The sequence below is a fragment of the Nannospalax galili genome, unplaced genomic scaffold, assembly GCF_000622305.1.
Source record: "Nannospalax galili isolate Female #2095 unplaced genomic scaffold, S.galili_v1.0 scaffold367, whole genome shotgun sequence".
Taxonomy (NCBI): Eukaryota; Metazoa; Chordata; class Mammalia; order Rodentia; family Spalacidae; genus Nannospalax; species Nannospalax galili.
Window position 1 is genome coordinate 1,071,813 of NW_008356465.1, and position 16,115 is coordinate 1,087,927.

A 16,115-nucleotide genomic window follows, 5' to 3' on the forward strand; every position below is an offset into this window, starting at 1 on the left:
CTCATATAATGACTTGTTCTATGCTTCTGCAGACAAAACCAAGTAAATTACTCGGTGTATCAGGTTCTCAAGATGCTCAAGGATCCAGACTTCGACCCCCTCAACCCCAAGGTCCAGTAGATCCGGCTTGCTGATATCCAAGAAGTAGTTGTGTAACTTCTTGCCCTCCTCCTCCCTCACATGGTCATGCCAGAGGTCACACCCTTCGAGGGCTGGTAGTCAATGATGGGTAAGATCCTGATGGTCAGGATGACCTAAGACAGGCACAGTTCATCCAGCTGGGTGCCCTCTGAGGTGGAGTCCACTATGTTGAGGCAAAGAACCTTGACTCCCACTGACATTTCTATAATAAAAAGGGATGGATATGTAGAGGGTGAAGTGCAGACCTAAGCACAGGCCGCCTTGAGAGCACAGCCCGCGCTTCCGCAAAAGAGCCAACCTATAATCTGCCCCCGGACCTAGAGACTGATGAAGCGAGTGGCCTGGATGAGGGGATCTATCAGGGAGTGACACACCAGCTTATGGGACACTGGGGGCAGGGGGAGAGATATATATAAGGCCTGCCCTTCCCAGCAATAAACGAGTCTGAAGCACCTTGCCTAGTGCCTGCTTCCACCTGACTCCCAGTGTCTGTGTGTTGACTCCATGCCGCTCACCCCCACCTCGGCCAGAACCTTTGTTCCCTGCAGTCCCTTGTGGGCTGGACCCATGAGGAAACCTGCCACAGTTGTTAGCTGCCATGTGGGTGCTGGGATTTGAACCCGGGTCTTCTGCAAGGATGACCAGTGTTCTTAACTGCTGAGCCATCCCTCCAGCCCCCCAGTGTACATGTGTTTAAATCTTTCTGATTATTCTAAATACTCTTTACCTTTGTTTTATCCTTTGAAAAAGGGATGTGGGGATGAATTACAAGTCAACTTTGAGCTCTGAACTTGTGTTCTGATGACAAGTTAATTGAAATGTTTAGACCAACATCCTAAGAGTTCTGTGAGGATCAGAAAAGGAAGACAATTACAGTGTGTTCCGGTCCTCAATTATGTAACAACATATGAAGGTGGGCCTATCACTCTCAATAGTCTAATTAGACCAGGGTTTATGAAAAATACCAACTATGAGGCTAGAGAGATGACTCGGTGGTTAAGAGCAGTTGCTGCTGTTCCATAGGACTTGAGTTTTGTTCCAGAACCCACATGATGACTAACGATTATAACTCCAGTTCTAGGGGTTCCAGCACCCTCTTCTAGCCTACATGGGCCACAGCACACACAAATACATTTAGACACATATAGACAATAAAGACCAAGCCAAGGTGTGGTGGTACAGGTAGATCTCTCTGAGTTTGAGGTCAGCTTGGTCTACACAAGTTCCAGGTCAGGTCAGGTAGTGCCACATAGTGAGACCCTGTCTAAATAATAATAATAATTTTTTTTAAAAAGCTATACTCAACAGATAGGAGTCAGATCCCAAGTCCAGATAAGAAAGCAGGTTTCAAATTTCACTAAATCTGGGTTCAAGACAGACCTCGTATTTAAATGTACAAAAAGGTGTTCTAAGAGACTATCATTGAGTCAGGTTGGGCATCTCAAGTTATCACATTTCTTGATTAACAATTTCCTTTACATACTCTATGAGGTCTGGGATCTATTCTGGTTTGTTAACCATTACGTCCTCACTGCCTGAATCTGTGCCTGTTACACAGATGCTCAGTTTTTACATTTTGTTTTATTTTGTTTTTGTAAAGTAGGGTGCAGGAACTGGAAAGACGTCTCCACTGTTGAGAGTACTTGCTACTCTCCCAGGAAACCTGATTTCAGTTCTCAGCATCCACAATGAGCAGCTTACCATTACCTGTATTATAATTCCAGCTCCAGGGGATCTCATGCCTACTGGTCTTCTCAGGCACCTGCACACAAGGGACATACATACACATATGCATAAATAAAAATAAATCTTTAGAATACAAAGAATAAGCTTGAAGAGTCAATCTAGATTTCTGTGTTTCTAAGCCTTCAGAACTACTCAACAAGCTGTTCTATGTTCTCTTGATGTAAATCACATTTATACCTTGTTATCTCAGTAAAAGCCCCTATTTTGCTCATAAATGAGCCATATTGACCATAGTTAGCATTCTCTGGGGTACTGATCTCTGTTCCATGTGGTGTCATTACGGTGGTTCAGCTGGGGATTGAGTTTGTTTCTGTAGTGTTCTCTTAACTTTCCAACACAACAGTGCTATATAATGTTTCAAAATCCAATTTAAAAAGTATTTTATTTATTATTTTTATTTTATGTGTATGAGTGTATTGCCTGAATGTAAATGAGTGCACTCGTGTCATGCAATGCCACGGAGGTCAATTTCAGGTTCCGCTAGAACTGGAGTTAAGGACAGTTGGTAACTGCCATGTGGGTGCTGGGAATTGAACCCAGGTCCTCTGCAAGAGCAGTCAGTGTTCTTAACCGCTGAGCCATCTCTCCAGCCCCCAAATCCAATTTTTAAATCAGACTAGTCAGTCAAGATCCATAGGTTGTTCCCCCACACACACCTGTCCAGGTGCCTTTTGTTCTATCTCTGCTCTCTGAACAGACAGGTAACAACATAGAAATGCCAAAACTTAAAAACATTCTGAATTTTTTTGGTTAATAAACTATATCCCTGATCAAGTAAGTAAGGTAACCCCTTTTCAGGAGAACATGAACCCACTCACTTTAATTCTCAACACAGTAGGGCCTAGAACATAGTAAATATTGAGTAGATGCTGAATAGTTTTATCAAAAATGTCCTCAATGAGACTTACTAAACTTTCTGCCTTTTTAAGGCCAAATCCATTTTTTCTGTCAATAAGGAATAAAATGGGCAGTTGGTCACTTAAGTCAATTGTCAAGGTCAAAACTTTCCTTCAAGGGATATGGTGCCAAGATCCAGATTCCCTTTTGTTTTTAATCAGCAGATCTGGAAGGTACTAAGCAGATGCATGATAATAATAAATAAGCAAATTATATTTATTTATTTTTGGTCTTTTAAAGACAGGGTCTCCCCATAGCCCCAGCTGGCCTGGAACTCACTATGTAGAACAGGCTGGTCTTGAACTCAAAGGCCTCTGGCTCTGGCTTGCTGGGACTAAAGGCAAGCCCGGCTCAAATTGTATTTTAAATTAAAGGAACCATCTTAAAGCAGGTTGCCATACCCTTTCTTCCCTTCTCAGGCCATTTACCACACGGCAAGCAGTCTTCAGGTTAACTGCACTGGCCCCAGAATAATTATGGTAGCCACTTGTCCAAAGTTTCAGTTATGGATATAAATTTTGGATGAGGGGTCTGGGAATGTAGCTCAGTTGGCAGAGTGCAGTTTCCACTCTCACGCCTTATTTGGCAAGGCCAAAGACTTGGGTTCATAACTGAGCATCTCATACAAAGTAGGTGTGGTGGGGCACGCCTGTAATCCCAGCACTGGGAGGTGGAGGTAGGAAGATCAAGTTCAAGGCTTGGCTGAAAAGCGAGTTCCAGACCAGTCGGAGATACTTGAGACCTGGTGTCAAAATAATTTTAGAAGTGATTTAATGGTCGAAATGGCCAGACCTTACATCCTTTCAGAGGACTAGGTACCCAAGCTGAAGGAGCCCCGCCGGCTCAGAGGCCCAGACTGGTGGCTGCTGCCCCGCCCCGCCGTGACGTCAGGGCGCAGTCCCCTTCCTCCTCTTAGCTTTCCGGGCTGAGCCCTGAAGACCGGCTTCCCACAGAGCAGGACTACGGCGCAGGCGACCAATCGCCGCAAGGGTTGTTTGTGGGTGTCTGACGGCACGAGCTGATTGGGCAGTCCGTAGCCGGCGCCTGCGCGCGGTGCTGTCACGCATTACATCATCTCGAGTACCCGCGCCCGAGCGTGGTCCACAGGTCCTGCCAGGGCTCCAGGGCCCGGGGTTCCCCAGGTAAGCTGCACCCTGCGCTCCGCGGGCCCCCCATTGCGCTAGGCTGGCCGGAGACCGAGGCCCGCGCGTGTTACAGCCCCCAGGCATGACAGTGAAAAGGCGCACACTTTCTGGGCCTGCCATGCCTGCGCCGTGTACATAGCAATTCCCAAAGAGCCGACGAGAAGGGGCGGTCAGTGGCGTTGCAGAACTCGAGCCAGGCACCAGTCCTTTCCTGTGTCAACCGGCCGAGGGCTGAGAGCTATAGAAGTTCCTCAGTTGTGCACTGGCACCACGGTGGTCTTTGAATCCTGTAGTGTGCGAACCGAGGGTGGTAGAACATCCTAAAGAAGGTCGGAAGGCGGATAAGGTCTCCAAGTCTAGGCATTTGTTTGTAAGGACTAATTTAGGAGCCATTCCGAATTCCAGACCCTCCTTACGTGTTCCTGGTCCCCGTGCACTAAATCCTGGGGACCTTGGGAGGGTGAGGTACATGCAGTGTGCTGGTCCTGGGCTCACAAAGAGACTGGTAATGCCGTTTTCACGCTCACACCTCATTGGAAACAAAGGATAGCTATTCAGAGGAATTTGGAGGTGGAAGGGGATGCATTGTCTGGAGCTCCTGTGAGCTTGGACTTTGGAGAAGGGCGGAGTACCACACCCAAAAGAAACCATCATGTTGGGTCAGAAGATGAGCCGTCGCCGTTATCACTAGCTTAGGATGTGTATGAGGAGTAGGTGGGATGGGACAGTTTCCAACCTTATGAAGTATGAATTTATGGTTCACAGTTTTAGTAGGTTCATGAAATAAAAAAAAAGCCTTTGGAAAATATGCTACGTATAATATGCACATAGATCGGGATGCCTGACGTTTTTCTTTTAATGTGTAAGTAGAATATGGTTTCAACGAAGTAATGGTCAAATGCTATGTAGTTAGGTTAATGGTTACATCTGTACATGTAGACTCTTTTCTGATCATTATTCCTTGTACAATAGAGTATAACAACTGTTTAGCATTTTAGATGTATTAAGTATTAGGGCTGGAGAGATGACTAAGCGGTTAAGAGCACTGACTTCTCTTTCGGAGGACCCAGGTTTGGGTCCGAGCACCTACATGACAGCCATCAACCCTCCATAATTCCAGTTTCAGGGGATCCGTTGCCTTCTTTTGGCCTCTGGGACTATTTCATACAAGGGCGCACTTAACATATGTGCAGGCAAAAGACGAGTATATACATAAGATAAAAAAATAAGTTTAGCAGGACACCGTGGCGCATGTCTTTTATCCTAGCATTCAGGAAGCAGAGGCAGGCTGATCTCTGTGAGATGGAGGTGAAGCTGTTCTACATAGTTAGTTCCAGTCCATCTGGGGCTACAGGGAGACCCTGTCTCAAAAAAAATAACTAATTAAAAAAATCTAAATTTCTCATTTGATTTTTAAAAATGTATTAGATAATTGTAAGTAATCTAGTTTATTTAAAATACACAAGGAAATGAATGTTTATGCAAATTCTGCATTTTATATATGTTGAGATTTCAGCATCCTTGTGTTTGGGTATTTCAAGGCTTCCTGAAACCAGTGCCTTGCAGATGCAGAAGGATTTTTGGTTTGATTGATTGATTTGGGGTGGTTTTTATTTTTTGATGGTGCTGGAGTTTGAACCCAAATCTTTATTCATACTAGGGAAGCACTATGCCACTGAGTGCTACCCCCAGCCCAGACCAACTATATTTTATGTGCACCAGCTTCTCTTTACTAGCTGCATGGTACTCATTTTATTGGTGCACTGTACTACTTTAGCCATCTTGCATAGCTTGGTTATTCTCTGTCATTTGTCTGTAAAAGCAGTGCTTCCATGTGTCAACCTAAATAAGAATGAGGGGAAGATTCTCTAATGATTGATACTTATTTGAGAGTAGCAGATTATTTCAGTGGGAATACACATGCTCCAGTAAGCTCTTACCATGGCCTAAGAGGGCCAGGTAAAAGGATTATCTCTTTATTTTGATGCTAGGGTCCCAGTCCATCCCCTCTTTTGAACCTTTAGAAAGTACTTACGCAGTACACAAACATGAGTCCTCTCCACTCTTAATGTTCTAGCTTTTAATTTTGTCTGAATCTGACAAGAAAAAAATTTCATCCTGATATCTTTAACTTTCACGTGCGAGTATCTTTGTGTACAAATTTTTCCTTTTTTAAAAAAAAATTATTTTGTGTGTGGTTGTGTGCGTGCAAATGTGTGTGTGCCAGTGCATATATGGAGGTCAGAGGACAGCTTGCAGAAGTCAGTTCTCTACACCATCTGGATCCTGGAGATTGAACTCAGGTATCAGGCATGGCAGAAGGCACCTTTCTCCACTGAGCCGGCTCTTTGGGCCATTGTATCTGGACTGTCTGGACTGACTGAACATTCACATAGCCCCAGGAAAAGGCACTCAGCATGAGTAATGAAAAGAGTGGTGGAGCCATTTAGCAGAGTTAAAAGAGAAATCAATTGTAGCAAGATGCTAGCATGTTTGTTTTTCAGACAGTCTGTGCAATCTAACCTTTCCTCAAACCTGTGATCATCCTCCCAGGTGCTGGTGTGACAGTTATATGCTAACACCTATCAAGATCTAAGGAGTTTCATTGTACTTTCTCAGGATATACTGAGATGGGGGCTGGTGAGATGACTGTGTTCAAGGGGACTTGCTGCTCTCACAGAGAACCCAGGTTTGGTTCCTAGCACCTACATGGAGGCTCGCAACCAGCTGTAACTCCAGTTACAAGGGATTTGTCGCCTTCTTCTGACCTCCATGGGCACTGCATGCATGTAGTATATTTATGACTTACATACATGCTGACCTCCATGGGCACTGTGTGCATGTAGTGTGCTTACTACTTACATCCATGCAGGCAAAACACCCATACATGTAAAATAAAAATAAATGCAATCTTTTTAAAAACATAATATTGAGATAAATTTAAATGAAGGTAAAGGAAGTAGTTTAAAAGTAGCAGAGTTCCCTCAGTTGATAGAATGCTTACCTTGCATGCTTGAGGCCCTGCGTTCCATCCCCAATACCTCCTAAAAGCCTACCTATGATCCCAGCACTCAGGAAGTAGAGGGGGGAGGATCTGAAGTTCAGAGTCATCCCTAGCTACACAGGGAGTAAGCCAACCTTGGCTGTATAAGGAAAGGAAAAAGGAAGAGGAGCAGCCCGAGGAAGCTGAGGCCAAAATGGCCTGAAGGAGTTACAGAACAGTGAAGAAGGAGGGCCTGGGTTGTGTTTAGAAGGCAAAGGACAGAATGGCATTCTTGTACATTACCTGGCAGTGTTGACATGCCCTTCCTCAACCTCATCTCCTCCCTCCGCCCCGTGGTTGCTGGAGGCTGTTGTGCAGGTACAGCTCTCCAGTGGGTACAGTGGGCCAGAGAAATCCTGTGATTTATGCATGGGAGCTGTTTCTTCTCAGCAGCTGCCATAGCCCGGTCACTGGTACATTGTTCTTCCTAAAACAGTGCTGTTGTGCAAGATCTCTGTATTTGATATAATACTGTGATTCTTAATCTTTTGGGGGGCAGTAGAGACCCCATTGAAAGTTCAGTAAAAGCTGTTCTCCCACTTCTCAGAAAGCTTAGATATCATGTTCTCAACAAAGAGGTTGGAGTGGATATCCCTGAGTAACTAATTATCAGAACAGTATGGAATGACATTGTTTCAAGTTAGATCTGCGTGTGAGTCTCCTAGCGATCTTGTTAGAATGTACATTCTGACCCTGGGTCCTGGTTGTGGCTGGTGATTCTGCATCTCTAATAAGCTCCAAAAGATAGTCATCTCAAGAGTAGATTAGAAGTGACAAAAATGAATGTGTTGCTGTCTAAACATCTCTTAGCTTCTGTATACAATTCCATGCCTCTGATTAGGTACCTGCTGAGCCAGTGGGACCCCCGACAAATCAATAAATAATGGAAATTAATTTCGTTCCATCTTTGGAAGGCTGGCTGTTGTAATAACAGCAGATCTAATAATGTTTCATGGTGTGTTCTGATTGGAAATGGCTGTTTTACGTAAATGATACATCTGTTCTTTTTCTTTAAGATGCTTCCTTTTTCACTCTTGCATCTGAGTCAACTGCTATTCTTAAATTACGTTGTTTTTAGTGCTTATTTATTTTGAGACAGAGTCTCATTAAGTGGCCCTGACTGCTCTGGAATTCACTGTGTATACCAGGCTGGCTCAGACTCACAGAGATCCACCTGCCTCTGTCTCTGGAATGCTGGGATTTAAAGGTGTGTGCCACCATAACCTAGCCTAAGATTTTTTTCCTAAGGCTTATTTTTAGTTTTATTTATGTTTATGTTTGAGTGTAGGCCAGGTATATACAGGTGTCTGCAGAGGCCAAAAGAGGGCATCGGATCCCCTAGAACTGGAGTTAGAGGCAGTTATGAGCCACCTGACATGGGTGCTGGGAAATGAACTTGAAGAGCAGCAAGCACTTTTAACCACTGAGCTACCTTTCTAGCCCCTTTAAGAATTCTTAAACCTCAGCCTTGAAAAGACAACCCAATTTAAAAAGGGCAAAGGCTGAGTAAATATTATCCTAAGAAGATATACAAATGGCCTATAACGCACATGGTCATTCGGTCATCAGTGGTCATTAGGGCAATATAACTCAAAACTACAGTTGAGTATTACCTCGTATCCTGTAAGACAGCTCTACTGCAAAGCTAGACAGTAAGGATGGGTAGGGAGGATATGAAGAAGTTGGCACCCCCGTTTACTGCTGGGGGAGACCTAGAGTGGTACAGTCATTTTGGAAAACATTTTGGCAGCTTCTCAGAAAGTTAAGTGACAGTTATATGATCCAGAAATTCCATTCATAACTATATACCTAAGAGAAAAGTTTTTTTTTTTTTTTTGTTTTTTTTGGGGGGGTCTTTTTGAGACAGGGTCTTCCTGTAGCCCCAGCTATCCTGGAACTCACTCTGTAGACCAGGCTGGCCTTGAACTCACAGAGATTTGCCTGTGAGTGTGTGTGCCACCACGCCCGGCCTGCCTTTGTTTTTCTTGAGTGGGGGGAGATTATGAACATTCCATGGTAGATGTGTGATCAGATATCAACTTGAGGTTAATTATCTTCTTTTCATCATATGGGATCAAACTCAGGTGGTCAGATTTATTGGCAAGTGCCTTTTCCCACTGATCCATCTCACTGGCCCCTGAATGGAAATTTGAACTTGAATGTTCATAGCAGCCTTACAATAAGCCAAAAAGGCAAATCATTCCACGTTCCACATGTGTAAATGAATGAATTTATAAGATGTGGTAGGGCCATATGAAGTATCAATGTGATTATAGTATTAATGACATGCTAAGCAAATGAAACCAGACACAAACAGATAAATTTTCATTTTACATGAAATATAAATAGGCACATCATTATAGAGTTAGCAAGAAGATTAGAGGGTGCCAGAGCTGAACTGGGTGAAAATGTGATTTTTAATGGTTAGGGGAGGTTTGAATGTGTTCTGAAATTAGATAGTGGTGATGGGTGGTTACGTCCCTTTTCAATATACTAAAAAATACCTGAACTGTACCCCTTTTTGTTTGTTTTTGAGACAAGGTCTCATTATTGCCCCAGTTGGCCTGGAACTTGAAGAAGCTGTCCTCAGTCTCAGAGATCAGCCTGCTTCAGACTCTCCAGTGCTGGCATTAAAGGCGTAGGCTACCACACCCAGCTGAATTATGCACTTTTAAAGCATACACTTTATGGTATATACATTTTACCCACTAAAGCTGTTGGTTTACACATGCAGTATGTATGAAGTAATGTGTATTCCCATTTTAGCAATTATTATCTTGCTATTCCTAGATTTCTCTGTGACCATAGCAAATTGATTTCTCTTACAGCAACAGAATGGTTGAACAAGTTCCAGAAAACATCAATTTTCCTGCTGAAGAGGAGAAGATCTTGCAGTTCTGGTCCAAATTTAATTGTTTCCAGGAATGCTTAAAGCAATCAAAACATAGGCCAAAGTAAGTGAATTTCTTTGGTAAAGACAGAGTCTTTACAAGTAGTGATTTCTCATAAGACATTTCTTATAGGACTTCCATCCGTGCAGATACCTCTTAGAGTCTCTCAGTTGTGGCCATAATACATACTCAGGAATGAACATTAATAAGAGAGTTCTTAGTTCTTAGAAGTCATTTGAATAGTTTGTACGCTGCTTTCTTATATTTTTTAATCATCGCTACCCTCACTAAGTACTTAGCACTTAAATATAAGCCCCACAGACATCTACAGTGTTTTCTGCCTGTAGTCTTTGTTCATAACCGTCTCCTCAGCTCTCTCATAACTAGTTGCCTTTCTGAAGGCAGGGCCTCCAGTCAATTTCTAATTGGTTATGTCTGAATCCCCTGGTCTTGTTGCTTCCTCCCCACCACCAAATGTTCGACTATGATAACTACGTACATAAGAATGTCCTAATTTCTTGCTGTTTTAAAATGACTTGATGTATTTCTATTATGTTAGATTTACCTTCTATGACGGGCCTCCCTTTGCAACTGGACTGCCTCACTATGGACATATACTTGCAGGGACAATTAAAGATATAGTTACAAGATATGCTCACCAGAATGGGTTTCATGTTGACAGAAGATTTGGATGGGATTGTCATGGCCTACCTGTGGTACGTTTGAGTCTCCAGCCTTTATGGATTTTGATGCTTTTTTTTCTTTTAAATTATCAACTCCGTGTTCTTTGAATCAACCTCATTATCAGTGCCATCATCACTTTGAGCTGTCTTCAGTATTATATTCCTTCATACATATATCAAGACTCACACTGAGCAGTGAGTTCTGGGTTACAGAGAGGATTTACTTTTGCACCTGTCTTATATCTTTGTCCACCAGTTCAAATGTACTGATTACTTACAAGCATGTCAGATACTTCCTTCTTCGTTTCCATATTATTATTTATTACTAATTTTCTGTGTAGTTTTTTTGCTTTTTTTTTGGAAAAGCTGTTTTGTTTTCTAGGGTTGCTTAGTTGTATTTGTTTCATAAGGTAAGTTTGTTAACTATCTTATATTGTATTTTCAGGAATATGAAATTGATAGGACACTGGGAATCAACGGGCCCGAGGATGTGGCAAAAATGGGGATTGCGGAATATAACAAACAGTGCCGAGCCATTGTGATGAGATATTCTACTGAGTGGAGGGTATGTTGGGTGTTTTCAGGAGAATGAATAGGAAGTTTACTTTTAGAATGGGAATTTAAATGGCTTATCATCCCTTGTGCTTTTTATGAAATGTTCCCCAAAGCATGGCTGTCCGTGTGAGGTGGTGACATAAGGGGTTGGATTGACCCTCCTTTTTATACTGTGACTGCACAAGGAAGGGTCTTTAGCTTCAGCCCCCAACCCTGTTAGCTAAAACTGTGCCCTCTTTTTTTTTTTTCCTGATTCTTTTATGTATTAAGTTGAGGTTTGATAATTATTCTACTTCTAGCCCCACAGTGATAAACATGATGTTCTGAGGGACAGACTTACTTGGATGTTTCAATATAAAAACACAGAGGTTTTGTTGGTTTGGTTTGGGTTTTTGAGAGAGTTTACTAGGTAGCCCTGGCTAACCTGGTTGTCACTGTGCAGCCCAGGCTGGCCTTGAACTCATGGCTCTCCTCTCGCCTGACCTTCCCAAGTTCTAAGATCACAGACATGTACCACTGTACCTGGCAATTTAGATATTTTTAAGAATTTAAGCTTGGACCCATTCCTCTTATGTTGAAACCTTATAATAATGTCTGTCCCCCCCACCCCCCAATATTCTCCATCTTACCTTCAAACTCTCAAGCTTACTGTTCCTCAGAATTTGTACAATGGTATTACTTCCCTAGCCTTTAAACGTTAATCCCCTTGATTGCATCAGGTACCAAATCCCAATGAGTGTTTTCTTTTGGTGTATAGAATTTCTTTCCTTTTCTTTAAGGCTCTCTCTCCATGTATTTCCTCATGTTCTTTGTGTTTGTTTCATTCTGTAGCTCAGAACCCAAGGTCCTCCTGCTTCAACAGTCTGAGTGCTGGGATTCCAGGCACATGCCACCACACCTTGCTTTCCTCATGGTCCTTTCATGCTTCTGTCCTCCTGCTTGGACATTGAGTAGCTTCACTCTATTGGTATATAAAGTTTGGTTCCATCAACATGAAAGTCAGAGCTTATTTTTTTTCCAGACTGATCACCAGAGGGGAAGAGTTCTGGTGAGGATGAATACAGCTGAAATACAGATCTGCTGCTTTTCTTTGTTCTCTTAAAAATTCTTAACTTTTTATTTTGAGATAATCTCAAGCATATTAAAAACTATATACTCAATATGGAGCATTCCTCTGTATCCTTCATCTACCGTTTCCAATTGCTGATATCTTCAGTGACACACAAAAGCAGTAAATTCATATTAATAAGATATTATATAGATCTTGAGTTTCTCCTCTTGTCCCACTAATTTTTATCTCTGATCCAAATGCCTGTCCAGGATTAGCCTTTGTAGCTAGTGGCATGTCTTCTTAGTCTCCTTGATGTAGAATGTTTGTTTAGTCTTTGTCTTTTATGACCTTGTCCCTTTGCGGGGCAGGGAAGGTTACTAGGTATTGAATCCCTGTGCATGCTAAACAGGTGCTGCTGTATATCACTGAGCTGTATCCACAGCTGCTACCTTTGAAGAATGTATGCAAAGATATGTATAGAATTCTTGTTTTCTCATGACCCAATTTAGGTGTGCAATTTTGGCAAGAATGACACAGAAGTAATGTCATACCTGTATGTGCTGTGTCATAAGAATTGATGTCTTATTTAAGATGTCTGGCTATCTAGTTTTTCCTTTGTGACGTTTCAGGTTTTTTTTTAATTGATATTTTATTAATTTTTATTTTATGTGTATGTGTATTTTGCCTGCATGTATGTAAGTGCACCATGTGTGTGCACTGCCTATAGAGGCCAGAAGAGGGTGTGAGATCCCTTGGAACTGGAGTTATGAATGGTTGTTAGCCTCCATGTGGATGCTGGGAATCAAACCTAGGTCCTCTGGAAGAACAGCAAGTGTTCTTAATCGCTGAGGCATCCCTCCAGCCCCCAGGTTTTTCTTTGAAATAAGTATCTTAGGGGAATATTATTTCCAACATTCTTTTTCTTTAAGTACTTTCGGTCATTAATTTTAGCATCCATTTATGATTCTTCCTAACTATGGGTATTTCTCTGGTGTTCACCAAATGATGGTTTTGGTAGGCTGTTACTAGTGAATATCTGCTAGGCATGGTGGTGCACACCTGTAATGTCAGTACTGGGAAGGCAGAGGCAGGAGGATCACCACAAGTTCAAGGCCAGCCTGAACTTCTGAATCAGCCAGGGACACATACAAGTTTACTTGAACCATTGATTATTCTGATTTCCCAGAATATTTGTATGTAGTAAAAATAAAAGTAAAAAACTGGCAGGTCTCGTTTTTCTAATACTATATTATTCATACTTTCAAGTCTACTGTTACCAGACTTGGCCGATGGATTGACTTTGATAACGACTATAAGACTCTGTATCCAGAATTCATGGAATCAGTCTGGTAGGTTTATTAAAATTGTGAGTATGATGCATATTCTTTTGCATTGGTTAGAGGAGAGGTATGCTTGCATGAAGCAGTTTGTTTTCAAGTCTTTAATTATTGGATTTTAGAGAAGGTATATTTTTGTATTCAGATTTTTAGATTTTGGAAATACAATAGAGTATGCACATCTTCTGTAGTGTAGAAGAGCTCTAGTAGGTTCAAATGTGTTTGTATTTCTGCGAAGTAGAATAAAGACTGTAGTCTAATGTCAAGTGAAGGGTTGTTCTGGTTTGGTTTTGGTGTTTGTGGGTTCCCTGCCCCAAACTAATGTGTACCAAATTCAGAGAGAATGGAGTTTTTGTTTTGTTTTGGTTTTGGTTTTTACATAGGATCTCACTACTATGTAGCTCTGAGTGGCCTGGCCTGGAACTCACTGTGTAGACCAGGTGGACTTACATTTATAGAGATCAGCCTGCCTCTAAATCCCAAGTACTGGGATTAAAGGCATGTGCCGTCATGCCTGGCAGGAAAAATCACTTTTAAGCATAAGAGATAGTGTGGAGCTGGAGAGGTGGCTCCTGGTTAAGAGCACTGGCTGCTCTTGCAGAGGACCCCTGTTTGACTCCCAGCTGTCCGAAACTCTAGTTCCAGGGGACTCAGTGCCCTCTTCTGACCTCCTTAGGCATTGCATGACATGGACGCATTTATGTACATGCAGGCAATACACTCATACACATAAAATTTTAAAAGTAAATAAATAAAGTATCTTTTTAAAAAGTATAAGGGATTGTGTACGTGAATGAACTGCTGAAATTAATTATTGTTTGGTAATATATACAAATGAAAATTTGCTTTTTGCTACATAAGACAATGGAAGCAAGGCCAGTCTTATTGGGTGGTCCTAAGTGGACCTTCTGTACTAGTCTGAGAATCATTACTGGGTCAACAGGCAACATCATTATGGTTGCAAAATATCCAAGGCATATAATTCAACCTTGAGGAAATCTTGCTTTTATTAAGTTAATGCTTTAAAAGTACAGAAGAATTGGGGCTGGAGAGATGGCTCAGCAGTTAAGAACACTGCTGTTCTTGCAGAAGACCCGGGTTCGAATCCCAGCACCCACATGGCAGCTAACAACTGTCCGTAACTCCAGTTCCAGGGGATCCAATGGGCATTGCATGACATGGGTGCACTTACACACATGCAGGCGATACACGCACACTTTAAAAAAAAAAAACAAAAAAACAGAAGAATTACAAAGCTGGGTGTTTTTCAGTTTATTTTTGTTTTTTCCCCTGGTTCTGGGGAGTGAACATAGGGCCTTCCAAATTCTAGGCAAGCTGTCTGCCACTGAGCCACATTTTTTTTTTTTTAACTTATGTTTATGTGTGTGCCATATGAATTTATGTGCACCATGTGTATGCAGCACCCTGAAGAGGCCAGAAGAGGTGTTGAATTCCTTGGAAATGGAGTTACAGGTAGTCGTGAGGTACTATGTGGGTGCTGAGAAGTAAACCCAGGTCTTCTGCAAGAGCAGTAAGTGCTCTTAAATGGCTGGGCCATGTCTGCAGCCCCAGCCTTGATATTTTGAGACAAGGTCTCACTGTGTATCCCAGACAGAACTCAAACTTGTAATCTTCCTGCCTTTTCCTCTTGAGTTAGGGACAGTTAGCCACCATGTGGGTGCTGGGAATCGTCCCTTGGTTCTTTATAAGAACAGCCAGTGCTCTTAACCTCTGAACCATCTCTCCAGCTCCAGTCCTTGGAATTTTTAGACAGATTATTATGTAGCTCAAGGTAATCTTGAACTCACAGTATAGCCCACACTGGCCTCAAATTCACAATTCTTAAGAATTTGTCTAAAAAACAGGTGCAAGCAAGTAGGCAGCAATCCTCTGGTTTTTGCCAGCTTTTGCCTTTCAGGAACCTACTTGAGCTCCTTTCCTGACTTCCCTTGATGACAGAGGACAGTGATTGGAACATTTAAGCCAAATAAACCTTTTTCATCCCCCCCTCCCAAAAAAAACCAAACAAACATTTTGTCTAAAAAGTCCAAGGACTGAGGCTGCAGACCAGTGGAACAGTAGTTGCCTAGCATGTGTAAGGCCCTAGATTGACCCTCCCCTCCCCCAGCACCACAGAAAGAAACAAAGCTCTTGGAGTTTAAAGGCTTGGTATTCTTCAGGAGCACATGGCCATATAAAGAAGGCAAGTAGAGTGATGATAAATTCAAAAAGTAATGAGATCCCATTAATAATGGAAGTATCTCTAGTAGTGACAGTTTAGATTGAGTTGATGCTTGGGAGTGTTATATAAAGTATTTCCCACATGATCCAGAGAGCCCTGTGGATTGGGTTAGGATTTTACTGGAGGTAAAAGTGATTATGACTAGCCTGAGATCACACTGATAATTTTATGGCTCTTAAGTTTAAGCCTCTTTCTAATATATTATGTTCCTCTAATATTCTTTCCTCTGTTGTGAGTGTTCTTGTATCATAGGCTATAATTGAAGATTGAGTTTCAACTCGGGACGTTTTTGTTTTGTTTTGTTTTTGAGGCCAGGTTATAGTCTAGGCTGACCTCAAACTCATAATCTCCTATCCTCAACCCCTCAAATAATTGGGATTTCAG

The 16,115-nt window shown here is 42.1% G+C and overlaps 1 protein-coding gene, 1 non-coding gene and 1 pseudogene across 2 annotated transcripts in view; 2 read left to right on the forward strand and 1 right to left on the reverse strand.

The window, feature by feature from the left end:
* Positions 1-3,818: 3,818 nt before the first annotated feature.
* The window catches only part of LOC103751229 (isoleucine--tRNA ligase, cytoplasmic), a gene marked incomplete in the record, with an annotated part of 61,758 nt that continues 49,461 nt past the window's right edge, over positions 3,819-16,115 (forward strand). The window contains 5 exon segments of the mRNA XM_029556920.1: positions 3,819-3,926; positions 9,801-9,926; positions 10,423-10,579; positions 10,992-11,111; positions 13,419-13,501. Of these exon segments, the coding sequence (XP_029412780.1) occupies positions 9,808-9,926; positions 10,423-10,579; positions 10,992-11,111; positions 13,419-13,501 (479 nt within the window).
* LOC115067870 lies at positions 7,261-7,393 on the forward strand. The gene has a single exon (XR_003847234.1). It is a non-coding gene; the product is annotated as a small nucleolar RNA SNORA84 (small nucleolar RNA).
* On the reverse strand, positions 10,703-10,840 carry LOC115067869 (annotated as a pseudogene).